This window comes from Myotis daubentonii, chromosome 2 (assembly GCF_963259705.1).
Source record: "Myotis daubentonii chromosome 2, mMyoDau2.1, whole genome shotgun sequence".
Lineage (NCBI taxonomy): Eukaryota > Metazoa > Chordata > Mammalia > Chiroptera > Vespertilionidae > Myotis > Myotis daubentonii.
The window spans coordinates 214,309,387-214,333,244 of NC_081841.1; the positions used below are offsets into that span (position 1 = coordinate 214,309,387).

The following is a 23,858-nucleotide window of genomic DNA, read 5'->3' on the forward strand; positions in this document are numbered from 1 at the left end:
TTTTTGAGGGTTGACTAGATAAGCAGACCCACTGAAACCATAAACATGCTCAAAATAATACTCCAGGTAAAACAAGGATGATATTCTTCCTCTTAGAGGCAGTTTATTTTTTTATTTTTAAAAATTAATTTATCAGAGACTGACTACCAGCTATTTAGTCCAGCTTCTAGAGACCAAGAATGAGACTACATTTCTAAGCACTTACTTAGCTTATATTGGCTAACCTTTATTCAACCATAACACTCAAGGACAAGGCTGATAGATGGGTGGTGGGGAACCAACCAGTAAAAAGTCTGGAAGATAACGTGGCACAAGAGTACTTAAGGCCACATAGAAGAAAAGTGGACAGTTATAGGCAATCTATTAAATCTGAAAAAAGTTCAACTTCATTATTAAATTAAGAAATGTAAAGTAAAACAACTAAAATACCACTTTTTTGCATAGTAGGTTGGTAAACATTAGAAAGCAAAATGTAGGGTAGCAGGTGCTCTCTCATAAACTGAAGTGGAGAGCAATTTGGTAATATTGAAAATATTTCTGATAGTTTAGAAATAAAAGCTTACAAAACTATATGTGTGTGTGTATGTATGTGTGTGTGTGTGTGTATATATATATATATATATGAGTGCATATGTATATGTGTATTGTATACATATATATACACACACATATGTATATGCATACTCAGATACAAATTCTGGAAGATACATACCAAAACATTTACATCAGCTATATGCTATATATATAAGTGAGGATGATTTTTCCCCCTTTTAATTTTTAAGTATTTTCTATTTTCTTCAATGAATGTAAATTATTTTGGGTAAGAAAGTTTTAAAAGGAAAAATGTTGGTTTGGCAATCTACCACAATTTAAAATGTGTACATTCCCTTTGACATAATTCTACTTCTAGAAATTCTTCCTGCAGATTTATTTGGTTTAAAGAAACACAAAGATGAGTATTTTTGTATACTTTGTGGAGCAAAACTTTGCTAACACTTGGGACTGGTTAACAGATATGGAGCAGCGCAAAAGAATGCGGTGCGCTGATATGAACAGCGCTACACCTCGTTTCCCACAGTGTGTGTAAAAACTGGACACATTTGGATGGACACTACTCATAGCTTTTATACGTTGTACCAAGGACTAAGTCAGGAGAGAAACTAAAATCTGCACTTACCTCTTTGAGAAGAAACGGGAGGCATATTTCAGCAGGTAAAGGAAATCCTGAATCGGAAAGAGAGTGGAACTGTTTTACACAGACATCTAATCTTCAGTTTGTGGTAAATGTAAAATTTAATAACTCACGGTCAGATTTGAAGTTTTCCGCTTTACATATGGGGTCATGACATTTTTGATACCAAACTTCATTTTTCAGATCAACCAAAATCCTTTATGTTAAAAAAAAAAGTTATTTAATAGCCAGAATAGATAGAAAATTCAGCTACATGCTCTTTATAAGAGCTATGCTAATTCTTAAAGATGGAGAAAACAAAAATTTAAAAAGTAAAAAATATACACCAAGCAAAAGAAAACTGATTGCCAAAAATATACAAAGTGGACTTGTGGGCAAAAAAAATACATCTCCCAAGAAAAAATACATTTCCTACTCTGTACCCAATTAAGATAGCTTCAAAGTACAGGTGGGGCAAAAGTAGGTTTACAGTTTTCATATGGAAAATAATACAACAGTAAACTCAGTTTTTCACATACTCAACTGTAAACCTACTTTTGCCCCATCCTGCTTGTGAGCAAAATTGACAATTTTAAGAATAAACAAACCTTTTACCATAAGTTGAGATTTAAAAAAAAACATTCTTTTGATAAGTGACACAACAAATAACCAATCATTAAGGATATAGGAAATTTGAATTACATAATTAAAAAGCAATTAACGGCTCGGCCAGTGTGGGTTAGTGATTGAGTGTCAACCCATGAACCAGGAAGTCAGTTTGATTCCCAGTCAGGGTGCACAATGCCCAGGTTTCAGGCTCAATACCCAGTAGGGGGCGTGCAGGAGCCAGCTGATCAATGACTCTATCATCATTGATGTTTCTATCTCTTCCCTCTCCCTTCCTCTCTCTGAAATTTAAAAAATCAATTAACAGATTTGATGTAATAGTTATATATGAATACTGCTTCAAATAAAAGCAGCTCTTTATAAAACGTTTATAAAAATTGACTGCTAAAAATTTTTTTAGCCGAAACCGGTTTGGCTCAGTGGATAGAGCGTCAGCCTGCAGACTGAAAGGTCCCAGGTTCGATTCCGGTCAAGGGCATGTACCTGGGTTGCGGGCATATCCCCAGTAGGAGATGTGCAGGAGGCAGCTGATCGATGTTTCTCTCTCATCGATGTTTCTAACTCTCTATCTCTCTCCCTTCCTCTCTGTAAAATATCAATAAAATATATTTTAAAAAAAAAATTTTTTTTAAAAATTGCTAGGTACAATGTGAATTTTACTAAATTTAAAAGTATTCATTCATACATGTTCCCTCTTCACAAAGCAAGTTTAGAAATGAAAAGATAGCTACTAAAAACCTTTAATTAGAAATTAAAAAACTTGTAAATAACCAGTTGACCCAAGAAAGAAATCATGGTAGAAATTAGTAAATGGTTAGAACTGAATAGAATTGAAAAGACATACTCAAATATGTGAAATGGATCTAAAGTTATCACAGAGGGACTTCAGATCTTCAAAGCTTATTTACAAAAATTATCGGCTAAAACAAATGAGTAACAATGGAAAATGAACAATATAATAAATCCTAATAAGAGAAAAGGCAGGAAGTAAACAAAATTTTTTAAAAATCAACAAAGGGCCAAAAAGCGAAAATTGGTAAATTTCTTGTGAAATTAATTAAAAAATAAATAAGGTATACACACAAATGTTATTAGAAATTGCAGATGTAACTACAAATGTAAGTTATACTAAAAATATAAGAATATTATGAACTTTTGCCAGTTACATTGAAAATTTTGGTAAAGTAGGCAAAATACTAGATAGAAATATACCAAACTAAGCAAACTAAAGCAATCCTATAACCACTAAATTTAAGTAGTGTAAAATCGTCCCACACTTCATTAAAATGAAACATAGCCCTGGCTGGTTTGGCTCAGTGAATAGAGCGTCGGCCTGCGGACTGAAGGCTCCCAGGTTCGATTCCGGTCAAGGGCATGTACCTTGGTTGCAGGCACATCCCCAGTAGGAGATGTGCAGGAGGCAGCTGATCGATGTTTCTTTCTCATCGATGTTTCTAACTCTCTATCCCTTTCCCTTCCTCTCTGTGAAAAATCAATAAAATATAATTTTTAAAACAATGAAACATAAATGGCTAATATTCCACCACAAGGTAGTGAGACATGAACCCAGGAGAGAAAAATGCAGGCCAGCCATTCTCACTGCCTCATAGACAGTCCAGTGACAGACTTCCTAGGAACAACCGATGCTGCCGTTCCCAGGGACCAGAGCCCGCGGCAAACAGGGCATTTACATCTTTCTAGGGAAATGGTGCCTGGATATCTGCTTGCAGTTTGGGGCTTTAATATTGCATCCCCCTTCATCCCTTTCCCTGGTGTTGGTGTTTGGAGAGCTGGAGTTTGTGGTGTGGCTGTGATAAAAGAACCATAAACATCAACGTGGAAGGAGACAGTGGTGGGGGTGGCAGTGTTTTAAGAGGTTATGCGATGCTCAGGAGGACACACATCCCCTTAACAGTGATTGTATTAAAGAAGGGTCAAAGCTACAAACGCCCAGTTATAGGTTAGTCATGGGGATATAGCATAGAGCACAGACTATGGTTAAGGATGATGTCTTGCCTATTGGAAAGTTGCTAAGAGAGTAAATCTTAAAGCCTTTCCTCATAAAAAATTTTTGTAACTATGGTGACACATTGATTTACTGTGGTGATCATTCCACTATGTGTACAAATACAAATTGGTGAATATTGTTTTTTCAAAGAGCTACCAAACTGTTAGGGAAAATACTGGAAGCTGTTTGAAACTATTTCATGAACAGAACTTAGATATTTCTTAGGCCTCGGATCAATGTGAAGAAATTACCAAGAATCTAAGGGCACCTTGATCCAAGTCTGGGAACCTCTGGACCAATGCTGTCTGCTAGGCAGAGTCCTTATCCACAGAATGCTCTTGCAAGACGTTCCTGATTTCTGCATATAGCAACTAAACCTAGTCCATGGATATGAGGCACCGTTCCCTGAGAACGTCACATGCTATGTAACTAAGTATAACATGTAGATGTTTCACCACCTCAGTGCTCCCTGCTGTGTGCGGTGACTGCTCACTTCTGGTTCAGCTTGCTTTTTTTTAAAAAAATGTATTTTTATTGATTTCAGAGAGGAAGGGAGAGAGAGAGAATCATCAGTGAGGAGAGAGAATCATTGGTCGGCTGCCTCCTGCAGACCCCACACTGGGGATCGAGCCACAACCTGGGCATGTGCCTGACCGGGAATCGAACCATGACCTCCTGGTTCATAGGTCTATGCTCAACCACTGAGCCACACTGGCTGGGCTCTGCCTCAGCTTTTAACCTGAGTCAGAGCATCAGTGCAGGAAGAACCCAGGAGACCTGCCAGGTGTCCCCGGCCTCAGTCTGCTGCCTGTGCCTCTGACTCCTTGTCTCTCAGTAAAGCTTGACACTGGGCAGGAATCAGATTCCCGAGTGTGGTGTGACAATGCACTCCTCAAATTCACTAGGAACCAGGGAAATTCATGCAAAACTACAATATTTTACACCCACCAGATTAGCCAACCAAATGCTTTAAACCTAACAAAGCTTTGGTGAGAATATGGAGCAGTAGGAAATCTGAAAACACTGCTGGTGGGAGTATAATTAGCATGGCCAGTAGGGAAAATAATTATTACCTAGTAAAATTAAGGACGTGCATATTCTATGACAGCAGCTATTTTCAGATACATATTTTGAGAAACTCATGTGCATTAGGCAATATGCACAAGCACATGGGTAGCTTCATTATTCATCACAGAAAGTGACATGTCCATAGGGCAGGTAAGCTGGCGTGTTTATATAGTGACCTCACACAATCATGCAGAGTGAGCAACAGCTACATGCAGAATGGATGAACCTCACTAATGCAATGCTGACCAAAAAGTAAGTCAAAGCACGTAATTTACATAACGTTAAAAATAGTCTAAGATGAAATGATATACTGCTTGGGGATACAAACACATATGGAAAAAGTTCAGAAAGCGAGGGGAAAACTAAGACAGAACTCAGGATAATAGCTATTGTCTCTGAGGTCCAGAGAGGAATAAATTGGGGTTGGGCCCACAAGCTGCTTCTGAGGTTTGACCAAGTTCTGCTCGTTCCGTGGGGGCAGCAGTGGCAAGTGTCAGTCTGTAGATGCACAGGTCCATGGCACACTTTTCTGTGTGTACTGCACAGTTAAGGAAAAGTAGATTATGGACACATAATACTGGTAATTCTTCAGAAAGAAAGACAGCAACCCAACAATTTCAGAAAGTTAAAAGATGGTCATATACTGTATATGGATGATAATTTTCTGGTAAACTTAAATGCATAGAAAAAGACTAGAAAGATACACCAAAACCATAACCATAGTCATCACTGGTTCAGGGACTAGGGGTGGTATCTTCCTTTGTGTTTTGCTATGTTACAGTGTTGTGTGTTGAGCATAGTTCTGAAATTGTTTAATGAATTAAGCTAGTGTGCAGTACAGCACAGAATCACGCTCCCAGCATGCTTTCTGGTTTTCCAGCAGCTGCTGTGTGACATGTTCTCACGTCTGGTACATGTGCTGTATGTGCTGGACATACAGAGGTCTCAGCTCTGACGGTAAATAGATAAACAGCACAATTTCTTATATAACATAACTACTGGGTTTCTACTCTATCCCTGTTCTAACCATATCCTTTTATTGTTTAAAATTCTGTTTCTGGTTTTACTCATCCTTTACTTCCTCTCCTTTGCCAGGGGATTAAAAAGAAACTAAAACTAAAACAGGGCCTGGCATGGACAGCAAGCATTCAGTAAACAGTGGTTTCCTTCTATGCCATTCTGTGTCTTGAACACATAAACATAACCTGCACTCCAACTCCTAACACTGAGAAGTTTCCTTCTTGTCCAAATTGTTCCATTGCACTTTAGCCTCCGTAAGGTGTCAGGGGCCACCGGCAATAGGAGAGAGACCTTCCACCATTGTTCATCATCTACTGTCTCATTTCTTTTAGCCCCACTGCATCCTACCTTAGTCCTCTAAAGGTTATACTATCTACAAGATTATTTTACCAAATAAAGTACAAATGTAGATGATAGGTGCTAGGTGGAAGGTTGTAATTAAAATATTCAAATTAAATGTTATAACACAAACTAAATATAAATTGAATTATAACTAAACTAGTGGCCTGGTGCACAAATTTGTGCACATTGAAAGGAAACTAATTAGAAGAAATATTTTAATATCGCTATTCTATTCACCCTTTCTCTATAATAGAAGTGTCAACCGAATTCACGATCGACAATGACAGATTGAAACACATGCGTGTGATTGGCGCCACGGAGAGCTTTATTGTATCGCTTATGCGCAAATCAACTTAGCCTTTTATATATATAGATTATAAAAACAATAATTTTTAACTTTAAAAATTATAAATATTAAAAATACTGGTTAAAATGTAGAACTTATTGCCCTGACCGGTTTGGCTCAGTGGATGGAGCGTCAGCCTACGGACTGAAGGGTCCCGGGTTCGATTCTGGTCAAGGGCATGTACCTTGGTTGCGGGCACATCCCCAGTAGGGAGTGTGCAGGAGGCAGCTGATCGATGTTTCTCTCTCACCGATGTTTCTAACTCTCTATCCCTCTCCCTTCCTCTCTGTAAAAAAATCAATAAAATATATTTAAAAATAAATAAATAAAATGTGAACTTAGTAATAAACAATATTACTTACATGATATTATTACTCTTGTGGGCTCTTCCAATGTTTCCACACCAGCGATATTTACAAATGTCATAAACCAATAATTCTTCTGGAAAAAAGTAGTTCCAACGCCGAATCCCTAAAATGCAAATAATGTTTCTAAAGGCATTTTTTTAAAAATATATTTTATTGATTTTTTACAGAGAGGAAGGGAGAGAGATAGAGAGTTAGAAACATCGATGAGAGAGAAACATCGATCAGCTGCCTCCTGCACATCTCCTACTGGGGATATGCCCGCAACCCAGGTACATGCCCTTGACCGGAATCGAACCTGGGACCTTTCAGTCCGCAGGCCGACGCTCTATCCACTGAGCCAAACCCGTTTCGGCTCTAAAGGCATTTTTACTCTATCATAAAACAGTTAATAAAAAATAAGATTGTCTTTACCTCCTTTAATGCCATTTTTATTCACCAAAGAAAGAACAAATTGATCAATTTCAGGGTAGGGTGAGGCCTGAAAACCTTCAATGTTTTCTACTGCAACAGAGAGAAAAATTAATTATAAATGATAATGGTTAAAGTTGAGAAGTTTTGATTTAAGTTGTTTAGTATAATTTTGGGTTACCTCCTCCCCCTTGGTTCCCAAATCTCCCCTTTTTGCAATGTTCCTTTTAATCGGTCATGGATTTTTATTATCCTACAAGCAGGTAAAATTCAAACCTCTCAATATAGCCAAATGTCAACTAATTATTACCAAAAGCATGTATAATCATATCAATTGCTTTCTTCACTCTAATAAGGAAGCACAGTCCCTTACACCCAGGAGCTGCCTGGTCCTATGAGGTGGGCTTGGGTGTGGCTACCAGGTGGCTGGGCACCACAGCTCAGCCCTCGTGTTCTGTTCATCATAAACTATTTCATCAGATGAGGTCATTCTGTGGCGATGATGATTCAAGACAAAAATGAACACATGTCTGAACACAGACAAAACGAACAGACATTTTCCAAGCCAAAGAAATGATCATATACACCCTTATCTTGTCTAACATAATTAACTGCTATTTCTTAGTCTAACATAATTAACTGCTATTTCTTAGTCTCCCTGAAGTCTGCCTTCTTTCTAGGCAAGATTTCTCGATATTCATCATAGAACTCTCCCTGATGGGCCCTCCTCAAAAGCCCCTAACGCAAGCCCGAATCCTAACACCCTTTACTGAGCTGCCCCGTGGCTCCCTATGGTGTGCGCCCGCCATCGCTGTGACCAGTAACACGCTGGGCTTGCTCAACACGGTGTGTTCTCTGGTGGCTTCAGATGCAGGGCACTGACACTCAGCTACATTCTGTATCTAAGTGTCTACTGGAACAATTTAGAATAATATATTTACAATCTCATTCAACATTTAAAGATAGAATAATCTACTTTTCTAAAAATAAAGCCTGTATATTTCACTTACAAAAGTAATATACACGATTGGAGAAAATCTGGAAATATATTAAAGCATAAATAAGAGAAACTCCAAAACAATGTCTCAAAATAACTGTTAGTTATATAATAGGTTATTCGTATTTTTTAAAAAAACTTGTGATCATACCTCAACATATAATTTGAGTCTACTTTTTCTCTTAACATCATAAGTGGATATTTTCCATATTATATTAGACTATAAATTTTAATTAAATGACTTCAGAGAATTTTATACTACGGAACCAATCCCATTTTGTTGTACACTTAGATTGCTTTCAGTTTTTCACTATTATAAATAATAATAGCCCAAAGTCTATACTAATAAAAGGGTAATATGCTAATTAGACCGGATAGATTAGTTGTCCTTCTGGAGAAAGCAATGGTGGCAGGGGTGGTTAGGGGCGATCAAGCAGGCAGGCAGGAAGGCAGAGGCGGTTAGGGGCGATCAGGCAGGCAGGGAGGCAGGCAGGGGAGCAGTTAGGGACAATTAGACAGGCAGGCAGAGGTGGTTAAGGGCAATCAGGCAGGCAGGGGAGCAGTTAGGGGCATCAGGCAGACAGGGCAGAGTGGTTAGGGGCGATCAGGCAGGCAGGCAGGTGAGCGGTTAGGAGCCAGCGGTCCCAGATTGCGAGAAGGACGTCCGACTGCCGTGGGATCGAGCATCGGGCCTAAACCGGCAGTCAGACATCCCCCAAGGGGTCCCAGATTGGAGAGGGTGCAGGCTGGGCTGATGGACATCCCCCCTTTCTGCCCCCCTCCCCCACATGAATTTCGTGCACTGGGCCTCTAGAGTGTGTGTGTGTGTGTGTGTGTGTGTGTGTGTGTGTGTGTATAAATGTTCACTGGAGAGTTTATGTAGGAAATCTTAGGAAAAAAACCCTGTATGTTCTTCAGTATAGGAATGAAGAATATATACTTTTCATGAGAAACTGCAGCCATTAAAAGAATGAGATGCTCTCCAGTTACTGGAAATACAGGGAAAACCCTCCTGGTTAAATACGAAGCTACTGACAGTGGTCATCCCTTTGTGGACAGAGGATGAAGAGAACTCTTAGGTGTCTTATTTTAATATGTGTTCATTTTATACAAACAATATATTACTTAGGTAGGCGTTTTTTCAAAACGGTATAAATGAAAATTAGTGAATAAGCTTTTTAAAATATCTCTTTAATTTTCATTTTGGATAGAAACTTAGTTATTTTAAAATATCAGTAGATATGAATCCATAAGATTTAAGATTTTAAAGGCAAAACAGATTTAACATCCTTAAATTTTCATAGAAAATTATTTTTGTATAATTACCTGAAGTGCTGGTACTATTAAAATGCCCAGCCTGTTTTTGTTTATCCTCGGATGCGTCACATCTAAGTATTCGTAAAGTATCTGAGAATCTGAAGAAAATATGTTCAAGAAACAAAATAATATTATATTAGAATTAAAGAGACATAGCTACAGAAAAGAAACAACCTCAAAGAATTCCATATTAAAATCCTCTGTTCAACAGCTATTATTCCAGGACATTTATGCCACAGTTGCCTATAGAAGCACCAATCCTACCCACATAAAAAGGAGTCTGGTGATCATTTAAAACACGTTCCTGAGGAGTGAGCCGAGGACTCCAAGGCTGAGGAAGGGACGGAAGGAAGTGTAATCCCACTCCCCAAACAGAGCCTCTGAAATGTTACAATGATTTAAAAGTGTGAATAATGGCAAGAAAAGAGAAGGAAAAGACTGGTGAGAGCAAAGGGAAAAATGGATTGAAATTAATGAAAATAAAAGAGGCATTCATAACCGTAAAGAATTTTGCCTTTAATTTCAAAAAGAAATCCTCTACTTGGATACACAAAAGACAACAAAGGAGGCCCTAATTCAGTAGAACTCTGCATTTCTGTGAAATTAATACTGAAGCTACAAAAGAAATGGGGGACTTCAGGCTGTATCTATCATAGGCCCCCTATGCTGCTTTTCCATACATGATAGGATGTGATCTTATTCTGGGGCCAACAACTGGGGGCAGCAATTGTCATACCATTTTTCACTACTCCCATACTACTTCTAGATCTCAGAAACTGCTACCACTACTACAACACTTACTGAGCAGATACTATGTGCCAGGCACTGCATATATGTTTTTTTAAAAAAATATGTGTTATTATACCACTTTTATTTATTTTTTAAAAATATATTTTATTGATTTTTTTAAAAATATATTTTATTGATTTTTTACAGAGAGGAAGGGAGAGGGATAGAGAGTTAGAAACATCGATGGGAGAGAAACATCGATCAGCTGCCTCCTGCACACTCCCTACTGGGGATGTGCCTGCAACCAAGGTACATGCCCTTGACCGGAATTGAACCTGGGACCCTTCAGTCTGCAGGCCGACACTCTATCCACTGAGCCAAACCGGTTAGGGCTGCATATATGTTTTATATATCGTTTTAACTTATTTAATCCTAACAACTCCCTAAGACAGATGTCTTATTTCCATTTTAAAGGTAAGGAAACTAATACTTTGACATTGCTTCTGAGATATGTTATGGAAGAACTCAAACAGTCCAGAAACATCTGAAGAAAAGCAACCATCCCCCACCTTCCTTGGGACTGCTGCACATGAACAATCCAGGCACAATTTTCCCCACAGCAAATATTTTAAAACAGTTTTATTAAAACTCATTTCTGTGGAGTTTCTCTTTAAGATTATATCTGGGGAAAGCAAAAGAAGAGCAAGTTAACAAGGTAATTTAGTGCTTTGGAGTAACAAAAACTGCAAGCCTAGAATCAAGGGGATTAAAGGCAAATATATTTATGTATATATTTTTTCATTTATTTCAGAAAGGGGAAGGGACGGGGGAGAGAGATAGAAACATCAATAATGAGAGAGAATCATTGATTGGCTGCCTCCTGCACACCCGCTACTGGGGACTGAGCTTGTAACCCAGACATGAGCCCTGACCAGGAATCAAGCCCTGATCTCCTGGTTCATGGGTTGACGCTCAACCACTGAGCCACACCAACTGGGCTAAAGGCAAGAATTTCTGTTGAAAGAAGTCTTTCACACTTTTTTAAATGACCAAAATATGTAAAATCAAATATTCAACAATAGAACAACTAATCAGAGTATATAAATACAATGGAAAATTATATAGGTATTAAAAGTTTTACTTATAATTAACTGCTGGCAAATTATTAACTTGGCAAATATTCAGAATATGTTGAGTGGATAAAACAGGTGACATACCATATACCAGGGGTCCTCAAACTACGGCCCGCGGGCCACATGCAAATACAAATACTGTATTTGTTCTCGTTTTGTTTTTTTACTTCAAAATAAGATATGTGCAGTGTGCATAGGAATTTGTTCATAGTTTTTTTTTTAAACTATAGTCCGGCCCTCCAACGGTCTGAGGGACAGTAAACTGGCCCCCTGTTTAAAAAGTTTGAGGACCCCTGCCATATACTCTCAACAAATATTTTTTTAAATGATGGAGTTACATAAATTATGTATGTATGTGCATATATGAAAAAATGAAATGTTAATAGTAATTATATTTCTAAATGCAATAAAACTATTTTTATTTTCTTCTTTATAGAAATGTTAATCATTTTAGAAAAACTGAAAAAATATATAAAATATAATTATAAAAAGACATAAAGAGAATACTATGTGGTTAGAAAATAAATTTTACTATTATATTTCAGTTAATAGACAAAAGAAAACAGTAATCTAGAATTTTAAGAACTGACTTTCTTGTTTAAGGTAGAATGAATTTACACAATTTACATTTTAGTGCTGTGCAATGCCATTCACTGTGCAATATTCATGAACACACAATGGTTTACTCCTGATCCTACATACCTGACATTGCTGACCAAAGAAGAGAGGAAATACTGTTCCTCTTCAGAAGTATTCTCTGACTGTGTAAGAGAAAATCTGTTATCTTCAGCGACCTCCAACACCACAGGCTTCCCCTTTTTGGATGACTTATACAGCCGAAAGTTCCTATTTCTTGTATAAACTCCTATATGAAAAATTAACAAAACAGTATGAACGCACGTTTTCAGTTACTTGTTTTTATAGTCAGCAAGTGTGAAATTAATTTGTGTAGCATTTTTAGAAGAAACAACAGTTCTGATTCACCTTAGCAACCTAAAAAGATCCTGAGCCCCCCTCTTCCTGTGGTCACAATGAACCTAAGCTATAGATAGAAAAACGTCCTCTGGAAAAAACCTAGAATCTGGTGGAAGTCCCCCTTCACAGCGAGAAAATGAAAGGAAGCCACATCAAAACAGGGAGGAAGGGCTGAGACACATTCACGTTAAACCCCACCCCTGGCAGGGCAACCCATCACATGGCTGGGGGGGGGGGGGGAGAATGGAACCCTGAAATTCTCCTGGGGAACCCCAACTTTTAAGACCAGCAATTGAGAAACAGAACCTCCCAGACACCTGGCTCTGAAGATCACCTGCGTGGCTGTGGCGAACAGGCACGGCTCTTTTTTTTTTTTTTTTTATACAATTTTGCACTTTATTAGCCTGTTTTGTTTTATCTTTCACAACAGGCACGGCTCTTAAAGGGCTCACATGCAGATGCACCCACCTGGGCCCAGAAGCAGCCCTTTGAAAAGCACCAGACTTTATGTGCAAGAAACCCATTTGTGGATTTTAAAGTGTTGGTTTGCATGGCTGCCCTGGCCTGTTTGGCTCAGTGGATAGAGCCTGTGGGAATGCAAGTGTTTCAGGCAGAGAACAAGTGCTCACACACCCTTTGGGGATGCAGGCTGGTGGGTACCATCTTCCCGCTCTCCCTCTGCCTTGTTAACGCCACTGGCACCATCTTTTCTCCTTTCTTTAGCAGGCGCCAGCTGGGCACGCCCTGTCTCACTCCTCTGTGCTCTCAGGCTGTGTCCAGAGCACCACTATCTCCCAGAGGGGCGCTTCTACACTCTGGTGCCCCACTTGTCACTCAGGGGGCACCCCATGATTGCTTTGCATTCGTGGGTCCCATAGGACTGTAACAATTGGAGAGGCAGTTCTTGGCAGGCTACCACCCCCAGGGCACTGCACAGACAACAGACTGAACACAGCTTTTCTGTGAAAGAGTCTTAATTGCTTGTCTTAGTTGCAGGTTTCAGGTTGGGCACACAATTTTGAGGCTACAGAGCTACTCCCAGAGAATGTAAGCCAGGGGACCCTATCTCTGCCCTCTTCCTCTGCCTCGCAACAGCTCGCTGGCATGGCCCCCCATAAAGGAGCGTATACACTCGTCTGGCACCTGGTCTTTGTGACTCCTGCTAGGGAAACTCCTCCAGATGGCCTGGCTCTGGTGGCCTTGGGGCTTACCCTTCCGGTCCCCAGGACAGGGCTGTGTATATCTGCACTCTTTAAAAGCTGCAGCCTGAGGGTCTGGCTTCTAATCAGAATAATGGGGTGCTGAGATGCTCCCTTTTGAGACACAGACTGTTTCTGGCACAGCCTCAACTACTGGGAGTTAGTTGGGATCGTTAAAAAGCCTGCTTGGACAATCACAAAGGCTTGATGGACGAGAGCCAGGGCAGAGCAGGATTAACCAGACGTTCATCTCCTACACAAAGCCAACCCTTCAAGCCTGGGAGAAGTGGCTGTTTCATCTAATGCATAGAAACCAACAGAGAATTAAGAAAAACGAGGAGACAAAGGAAAATGTTCCAAATGAAAGACCCGGATAAAACTGAAGAAAGAAAAAAAAACCTTAATGAAACTAACTAATTTACCCAATATAGAGTTCAAAGTAATGATCATAAAGATGCTCAACAAACTCAGAGGAGAATGGATAAACAGCGAGAACTTTAACAAAGAGATAGAAAATATAAGAAAGTATCAGACATAATCACAGGGCAGAGGAACACAATAAATAAACTGAAAAAGACACTAGAAGGGTTCAATAGTAGAGTAGATGAAGCAGAAGAGAGAATCAGTGAATTAGAGACAGGGCAGAGAATCAAATCACTCAGAGAATAAAAAAGAGAAAAGAATGTAAAAGGTGAAGACAGTTTAAGGGACTATGGAACCACATCAGGCAGACTAACATTTTCATTACAGGAGTCCCAGAAGGGGAAAGGGATAGAGAGAGGAAGAGGGAGGAAAAGAGAGGAGGAGGAGGAGAGGAGGGAGTGATACATTGTTCTCTTGGGAGGTTTATACAACCACCCATCATCTGGTTTTGCCCCTTTAAAAAATGAACTCTGGCCTGGCCAGTGTGGATCAATGGTTGAGTGTCAACATATGAACCAGGAGGTCACAGTTCCATTCCCTGTCAGGGCTCATGCCAGGGTTGTGGGCTCGATCCCCAGTAGGGGTCGTGCAGGAGGCAGCCAATCAAGATCAATGATTCTCTGTCATTGATGTCTCTCTCTCTCTCCCTCTCCCTTCCTCCCTAAAATCAATAAAAGCCCGGCTGGCATGGCTCAGTGGTTGAGTGTCAACCTATGAATCAGAGTTCGATTCCCAGTCAGGGCACTAAATAAATAAATAAATAAATAAATAAATAAATAAATAAAATATTTTTTAAAGAGGGAACTCTGTCTTGGGAGGGGTGTGGATTTCTCCCAGCCCACCACCACTGGGAGCCGCTGCTTTGCCCCTGTATATTTTCTCCTATTAAAGCTTTTATGAATTTGAATAAGGCCACATGTCAGTTCTTCAGAATCCATCCTGAATCTAGACTTTTGGGGCTTTCCCCAACACTGGCGAAGTCATTCATATTAAAGGATAGTTTTCCAGACAAGCAAAAGCTAAGGAGTTCATCACCACTAAACCACCCTTCCAAGAAATGTTCAAGGGACTCTTCGAGCTGACCAAAGAGCACTAACTCATAATAGGAAAACATATGAAAGTATAAATTACACTTGCAAAGGTATATGTATAGTGAAAGTAGTGGATTAGTCACTTATAAAGCAAATATGAAAAACAGCTAACTCTAATAATTAGTTAAGGGATCCAAAAATAAAAAATGTAAATTATGATATCAAAAACGTAGATAGTAAAAATATAGAACTTTAGAATGCATTCATAGTTAAGTTACCAATTTGCTATATATTGTTATAAGTTGTTATATGTAAGCCTCATAGTAATCACAATGCCCAAATCTAGAGTAGATACACAGAAGATAATGAGAAAGAAATCTAAACATACCATGAAAGAAAATCATCAAACCACAAAGAAAAAGAGCGAGAGTAGAAAGGAACAGAGGAATAGCCAGGAAACAACAAAATGGCAATATGTATATATTCATCAATAATACTTTAAAAGTGAGTGGACTAAAAACTCCAATCAAAAGAGAGCGAGCACTAAATGGATTCAAAAACAAAATCCATCAAAGATTATGGTGAAACAAAGCAAGGCATTACATAATAGTTAAGGGGTCAATCCAAAAAGAAGTTAAACATTTGTAAATATTTATGCAACCAACAAAGGAGCACATAAGTATATAATGGAAATATTAATAAACCTAAAAGAAGAAATATACAGCACAACAATAATAGTATGGAACATTGATACCCTCTTACATAAAGGGATAGACCATCCCGAAGATGATCAATAGGAAAGCATCGGCCTGGAATGACATGTTAGATCAGATCAACATAACAGACATATACAAAACATTGCATCCTAAAGCAACCTAATACACATTTCTTCTCAAGTTGCACATGGAACATTCTCCAGGACAGATCATGCATTAAAAACAAGTCTTAACAAATTTAAGAAGACTTAACTCATATCAAGCATCTTTTTCAACCACAATGATATGAAATAGAAATCAATTACAAAAAGAAAACTAGACAACTCACAAATATGTAGAGATTAAACAACATGCTATTTGAACAACCAAAGGGTCAACAAAGAACTCAAAAGGGAGATCAAAAAATACCTCGAGACAAAAGAAAATGGAAATGCAACACACCAAAACTTACTAGTATGAGATGCAGCAAATGCAGTGCAAGAAGTGTAGCATAAATGCCTACACCTCAAGAAACAAAAATCTCACCCAGCCAATGTGGCTCAGTGGTTGAGTGTCGACATGTGAACGTGGAAGTCATGGTTCAATTCCCGGTTAGGGCATATGCCCGGGTTGTGGCCTGGGATCCCCAGTTCGGGGGGACATGTAGGAGGCAGCCAGTTGATGATTCTCTCTCATCATTTATGTTTATCAATCCCTTTCCCTCTCTGAAATCAATAAAAATATAAAATAAAACAGCAACAGAAATCTCAAACAACCTAACTTTATACCTCAAAGAACTAAAAAAGGAAGAAAAAGCGAAGCCCAAAGTTAGTAGAAGGAAATACCAAAGATCAGAGCAGATATAAATGAAATAGAGACTAAAAAGATAATAGACAAGATCAATGAAACCAAGAACCAGTTCTCTGAATAAAGACGACCTTTAGCTAGACTCATGGGTTGGCTGGGGGGGAAGGGGGGGGACTTAAATAAATAAAGGCAGAAACAAAAGAGATATTATAACTGATACTACAGAAATATAAAGGATCATGAGACTACAACAATCACATGCCAACAAATTGTACAACCTAGAATCTTACCTAATAATAGACAAACATGTAAATTGACCATCCCTCCACTATGCTCACCAGACAATCAGGAGAGTATGCAAATTAACCCAACACAAAGATGGCGGTTAATTTGCATATGTAGGCGTGAAGTGGCAGAGCCAAGACTGAAGGCTCTGTCTGGAGCAGCAAAGACTGAAGGCTCCAGCCGGAGCGAAGGCCTGGGTCCCAGGTGCCGGAGGAAAACTGGTGCCAGCAGCCAGGGAAAGGGAAGGCCTATTGCACGAATCTCTTTGTGCAACGGGCCTCTAGTAAATAGATAAATTCCTAGGAACACTCTTCTAATACTGAATCACGAAGAAACGGAAAATGTGAATGGTCAATTACTAGTAAAGAGATTGAGTCAATAATCCAAAACCTCGCCACAAAGTCCAGGATCAAATGACTTTAAATGTGAATTCTACCAAATATTCAAAGAAAAATCAATATCAATAGTTCTCAAAATCTCCCCAAAAAATAAAAGAGAACACTTACACATTCATTTTACAAGGCTAGCATCATCCTGATAGCAAAACCAGACAAGGACTCCACAAGAAAACAAAATTACAGGCTAATATATCTGATAACATAGATATAAAAATCTTCAAAATAATATTAGTAAACCAAATTCAACAATGCATTATAAGAATCATACCCCATGATCAAATTAGATTTATTCCAGGGATGCAAGGATGCTTCAGTATCCAAAAAACAAGCCATATGATATACCACATTACCAAAATGAAAGAAAAACTGTATGACTATCTCAATAAATGCAAAACCACAACTGACAATATTCGACATCTGCTTATGGTTAAAACTCTCAACAAGGTGAATATAGAGGGAATGTACTTCAACATAATAAAGGCCACATACGACAAGGCCACAGCTAACATCATACACAGGAAGCGCTAAAAATTTTTCCTCTGAGATCAGAAATTAGACAAGGATGCCCACTCTCACCACCCATTCAACAAAGTATTGAAAGTCCTACCCAGAGTAATTAGTCAAGAAAAAGAAAAAAAGGAATACAAATTCGAAAGAAAGAACTCTATTTGCAGATGATGTGATACTATATTATGTGTAAAAAGCTTTAAAGACTCGAACAAACTACATATATATACTAACTGCCCCTCATCTGAGGTTTTGCTTTCTGCAGTTTCAGTTACCTGTGGTCAACCATGTTCTGATACTATTAAATGGAAAATTCCTGAAATAAACAATTCATAAATTTTAAATTGTGTCCTGTTCTAAGTTTATGATGCAATCCCATGCCATCCTGCTTCAGCCTGCAAGGGGCATGAGTCATCCCTTTCACTTCTCACCCATTAGTCATTTATAACCATCTTTCAGATCATCTTTCAGAGTTGCAGTGTTTGTGTTCAGCTGACCCTTATTTTATACTAGAGGCCTGGTGAACAAAAATTCATGCACTCGGGGGCAGGGGAGGGGGTCCCTCAGCCCAGCCTGCACCCTCTCACAGTCCGGGACCCATTGGGGGATGTCCGCCTGCTGGCTTAGGCCCTCTTCCTGTGGGAAGTGGGCCTAAGCTGGCAGTCAGACATCTGTCTTGCAGTCAGGGAGCCCTCACTCCTTACCACATCTGCTTGCTGCTCCTTAGCGCTGCCTCGGAGGCAGGAGAGGCTCCTGCCACTGCTGCTGCACTCACCCGGCTGCTGACTGAGTGGTGCTCCCCCTATGGGAGTGCACTGACCACCATGGGGCTCCTGCATTGAGCGTCTGACCCCTGGTGGTCAATGCGCGTCATAGCGGCTGGTCATTCCCCAGGTCAGTCAATTTGCATATTAGCCTTTTATTATATAGGACAGTGATGGCGAACCTGTGACACGCGAACTCATTTTGTTGGTTGATTTTTCTTTGTTAAATGGCATTTAAATAGATAAAATAAATATCAAAAATATAAATCTTTGTTTTACTATGGTTGCAAATATCAAAAAATTTCTATATGTGACATGGCACCAGAGTTAAGTTAGTGTTTTTCAAAATGCTGACACGCCGAGCTCAAAAGGTTCGCCATCACTGATATAGGAGGATGATAATGACCCCGAGAATAAGAGCAGTGATGCTGGCATAGAAAAGCCAGACAGCGCTTCATTTAAGTGGAAAGGTCAGTACAGTAAAATATTTTGAGAGAAAGACTACATTCACATAACTTTAGTATAGTGTTATAATTGTTCTATTTTGTTAATTATTGTTGCTAATCTTTTACTGTGCCTAATTTATGAATTAAACTTGATCATAGGTATGTATGTATAGGAAGAAAACATTATATAGGGTCCAGTATTATCTACAGTTTCAGGCATCTACTGGGGTCTTAGAACATATCCCCATCAGATAAGAGGGGACTATTGTACAATGGAATTTTATTCAGCTAAAATAAACAAAGAAATACTATCATTTGTGACAATAGATATGGACTTCAGGGCATTATGTTAAATAAAATAAGTCAGACAAAAACAAATACCAAATGATCTTATTTATATTGTGGAATCTAAAAAAAGCCCAAACCAAAACCAAGCTCACAGAGAACTGCCACCACTGGTGGTTGCCTTGGTTGGGAAGTGGGCCAAGTGGGTAAAGGGAAGTCAAAAGATAAACACTTCCGGCTCTAAAATAAATAAGTCCTGGGGATGCAAGTACCGCACGGCAACTATAGTTAATAATACTGTATCGTGCCCTCACTGGTTTGGGTCAGTAGTTAGAGCGTCAGCCTGCGGACTGAAGGGTCCCGAGTTCAGTTCCGGTCAGGGGCACATGCCCAGGTTGTGGGCTCAATCCCTAGTAGGGGGCGTGCAGGAGGCCGATTGATGATTCTCTCTCCCTCTCCCTTCCTCTCTGAATCAATAAAAATATATTTTTAAAAAAAAATGCTGTATCGCATATTTGAAAGCTACTAAGAGAGTAGATCTTAAAAGTTCTCATCACACGAAAGAAAAATTTCTGTAACTAGGTCCAGAAACGGATGTCAACTAGACTCACTGTGGTGATTATTTTGCAATATGTACAAATATCAAATCATTATGCTATATACTTCAAATTAATGTTGTATACTTCAATCTAATGTTGTATGTCAATTATACCTTAATTCAAATAAATAATAAAATGAAGATGAATAAAATCACCTTCAAGGACAAAAATACATACAAAAATATATTTTTTAAAATACATTTTACATTTTACCAGATGTAAGCAAAAGCAACACATAAATTAAAATAAATTGGAGATGGCAAGAAAGAATGTCACATGCAGAAATAGCAAACTAGAGTATTTTGGAGGCAATCCTCCTCAATAAATAAGTAGAAAAGCTGGATAAATGTGTTAGGGGAAAACGTCTGAGGCTATGGGAGAGCTTTCAAGACGGTGATGATCTGTCACGCCAAATCTCAGAAAAGAGGGAGGCATCAAAACATCCAGCATAGCCCTGACTGGTTTGGCTCAGTGGATAGAGCGTCAGCCTGTGGACTGAAGGGTCTCAGGTTCAATTCCAGTCAAGGGCATGTACCTTGGTTGCTGGCACATCCCCAGTGAGGAGTGTGCAGGAGGCAGCTGATCGATGTTTCTCTCTCATCGATGTTTCTAACTCTCTATCCCACTCCCTTCCTCTCTGTAAAAAAATCAATTATTTTTTTTTAAAATAAAAATCATCATTCTCCCCTTTAAAAAAAACAACGAACATCCAGCATCTCTCTCTCTCTCCCTCTCTGGTATTAAAGGGTAGATTAGAGATTACCTCTGCAGAGGAGGGGGTAATGCCTGGAAGGGGAAGGAGGTGCTGGGGTCCTGGCCACCTTCTATTTCTTGTCTTGGGTGGTGTGGTGACAGGATGTGATCATTTTGTGGTAACTCACTGACCTGTACACTCACAAATCATGCATGTTGCTGTCTGAATGTTATACTTCAATAGAAATGTTTTCTAAAAAAAATTTTGCCCTGTACTATTAAGCCTGGCGATTCTGTCCTACAGGGACCTCTCTGAGATCTCTGAACAGCAACCCGAGCTCCTGACTACATTCTGCTGGTGACCCCACGGTCCCTGTGGTGGCAGTAGGCACGGACAGAAGTGCACAAGGACAGTCCCACAGAGCTGTTGATGTGACTCACCTAGATCTACAAAAAGACGCTTTTTCCCTGCAGGATCCTTCACAACTAAGAAGGAAAGGTCAGGGCCGCTGCGCTCGGCGGACCCCAGCCGCTCCGGGGCCTTGGAAGTCAACGTCCAGCTCTCTCCGATCTCCTCATCGGTGGACATTTCACGGAAGGGAATTCCTCGTTTAATTGGTGGTTCAGAAAAATGGGAAAATGCTTGGCTGGTTGTCCCTGGAATCCCACCATCATCTTCATCATCTCCACTGGCAATCAAATGAAAAGCAGGCTGCAAAATCTTTCTCACAAAATTACCTAAAGAAAAAAAATTATGATTAATCTAATTCTTCCTTTCACAAACTGTAACTTAAGATCTAGGCCCACATCTACCCACTTTGACCCTGCCAGGCTCCTTTTTACTTTTGGTTTTAGCGCTGAGTTGTTACTACAAACTGGAACATGCCTCTCCTATTACTTTCTTCCTCTTGTGTAATCTTGAACTTTTCTTCTTCTTTTTTTTTTGAATCTTGAACTTTTTCAGTCCCCGTTGACCCGGCACCTGGTGTCACTGGTAAAAACCATCTTACAGGAGAAGGTTAAGGTGAGATGTGTCAATGTTGCCAATACAGGACTGAGCCTATATTCACCAAAACACTCAACTTTTATTAATACAAATTGAGTAAAATGTATCTTCACAATCCATGATTAAATAATGGAAGTTTTTATTTTTCTTTTCAAAAAGAATGAAATCTTATCCCCGAAAAGAATGAAGAGTTTCTATGAGTAAGTGGTGCCACCAAGGTCATGCACAGAAACACCAGAGGACTGCCATCCTCTCCCGGGCCGGGCATCACCCCGGTTCCCTGCACGGCAGGCCCGAGGACGCCGACACGCACCCAGCAGCCCACTGATGCTCTCCCGCCTCTCCCTGTACCTGGCCATTGATGGTCGTGGCCTCAGAACCAAGGTCCAGAACTAAAACACTTAAATACATTCAGTATATTTTCACGTTTAGTCTAAGAGCTCTAAATATCAGCGGTACTATCTGTACCAAGAATAGACAGTATGACAAGCTGGAACTTTTTTTAAAAATTTATCTTTATTGTTGAACATATTACAGATGTCCCCCCCTTTTTTCCCCATTGACCCCATCAACCCTGCTCCCCCCCTCAAGCCTTCACTATTGTCTGTGTCCATGGGCTATATACATGTATATAAATTCCCCAGTTAATCTCTCCCTATACCCCCCTCCCCCTCTGAGATTCGTCCATCTGAAGCTGGAACTTCTTTAAACTGTCATTTATTATTTATTATACCATAAAATCAAGTAATTTGGTAAAGCTGCTTCATGTAAATTAGATTAGAGAATACAATGCTGTAAACATTTTTTAATTTTAATCTTTAAAACTGGTATAGTCTGAGTTTGTCACTTTAGTTACCAGATAGCGTGAACCTTAAGTTATATAAGATATACATGCTTTAAATGAAAAAATCTTTCTCCAAATTAGACTTAATTACCTCCCTACTCAAAGAAACAAATCCACTGTCTTATAAACACTAAACATCAAAAATGAAAGCAAAAGCATTTGATCCTTGCAATCATAAATAGACATGGTTATTTCTGGATTAGGGGAGATTAGGTAAACACTGAGTGAGGAAAAAGCATGATATGCCAAAGTTCAACAGAGCAATCTATCCTATCTAATGAGGGAATATGCTAATTGACTGCCATGCCCTCAAAGATGACGGCGCCCACAGCCACAAGATAGTCACCTCAGCCCCACTGGAGCGGCAGGCGCGTGGTGGGCCCAGCCACTCTGCGCGCCTGCCTCCAGAGTCCCCCAGGCCCCTCAGCCCCCCAGCCCCCCAGGGCCGCCTGAGGCTCAGGTAACCAGGGCCGGCCGAGGCTTGCGCTGCCGGCAGTGGCAGCAGCAGAGGTGTGATGGGGGCATCGCCTTCCCCTGATCGCCAGGTTGCTTCCCACCTGTGAGGGCTCCCAGACTGTGAGAGGGGGCAGGCTGGGCTGAGGGATCCCTCCCTCAAGTGCATGAATTTTCATGCACCGGGCCTCTAGTCTATATATATAAAAAGCCAGCAACTGGAACACTGTAACAACTGGAATGACCGATCGCTATGACGCCCATTGCGGCCAGCGAACGAGCCCGATTGGGGGGTGGGGCCGGCCAGCCAACACCCCTATAGCCCCTCCCCCCAGCCAGCACCGCCCCTGATCGGCCTCTCCCACCCTGTTCGAGGGTAGGGCAGCTGGCCAACCCTCCCAAAGGCCCCTCCCCATAGCCCGCCCCACCTCCAATCGGTCCCTCCACCCCAATCGGGAGCGGGGCCTGCCAGCCAATCGCCCGCGGCCACTCCCCTGAGCCAGCCCGGAGCCTGATCTGCCCTGATGGGGGCGGGCCAGCTGGCCAACCTCCCGCCTTTTCCTCCTCCCAACAGGCCTGGCCCTGATCCACTGATTGAGGCCGGGCCAGCCGGACCCCACCCATGCACGAATTTGTGCACTGGGCCTCTAGTGCAAATATAAAAGGAAAGAGTTAATTTTTCTGGAAATGCAGAATGACATCCCCCTGATAGTGAGCAGCACTAAGAGCAGTGAAGCCATGGCTAAGAACCAGGTGCAAGGGCAGCGCTCAGGAGGCCCTGCAGACCTTTAACCTTTGGCAGGGAGCTAACAGGGCCAGGAAGTGACAGTGTAACTGATATAAATACTAACACGGGATCCCAGGAAACTACTCTGCTTTAGACTTCCCTCCCCCAATAGTATCACCTCACCTCA

General features: G+C 40.3%; 1 protein-coding gene across 12 annotated transcripts in view; it reads right to left on the reverse strand.

The window, feature by feature from the left end:
* The window catches only part of PRIMPOL (primase and DNA directed polymerase), a 40,203-nt gene that overhangs the window by 1,315 nt on the left and 15,030 nt on the right, over positions 1-23,858 (reverse strand). For 9 of the 12 annotated variants that reach the window (XM_059685695.1, XM_059685694.1, XM_059685691.1 and 6 more), the window contains 7 exons: positions 21,083-21,379; positions 12,237-12,399; positions 9,682-9,770; positions 7,362-7,451; positions 6,945-7,053; positions 1,306-1,388; positions 1,178-1,224 (listed from right to left, as the gene is read on the reverse strand). In XM_059685695.1, the coding sequence (XP_059541678.1) occupies positions 1,178-1,224; positions 1,306-1,388; positions 6,945-7,053; positions 7,362-7,451; positions 9,682-9,770; positions 12,237-12,399; positions 21,083-21,379 (878 nt within the window). Of the gene's footprint in view, positions 1-1,177; positions 1,225-1,305; positions 1,389-6,944; positions 7,054-7,361; positions 7,452-9,681; positions 9,771-12,236; positions 12,400-21,082; positions 21,380-21,464; positions 21,629-23,858 lie in introns of those variants that run through there. The other 3 variants (XM_059685703.1, XM_059685696.1, XM_059685697.1) reach the window with 3 other exon arrangements.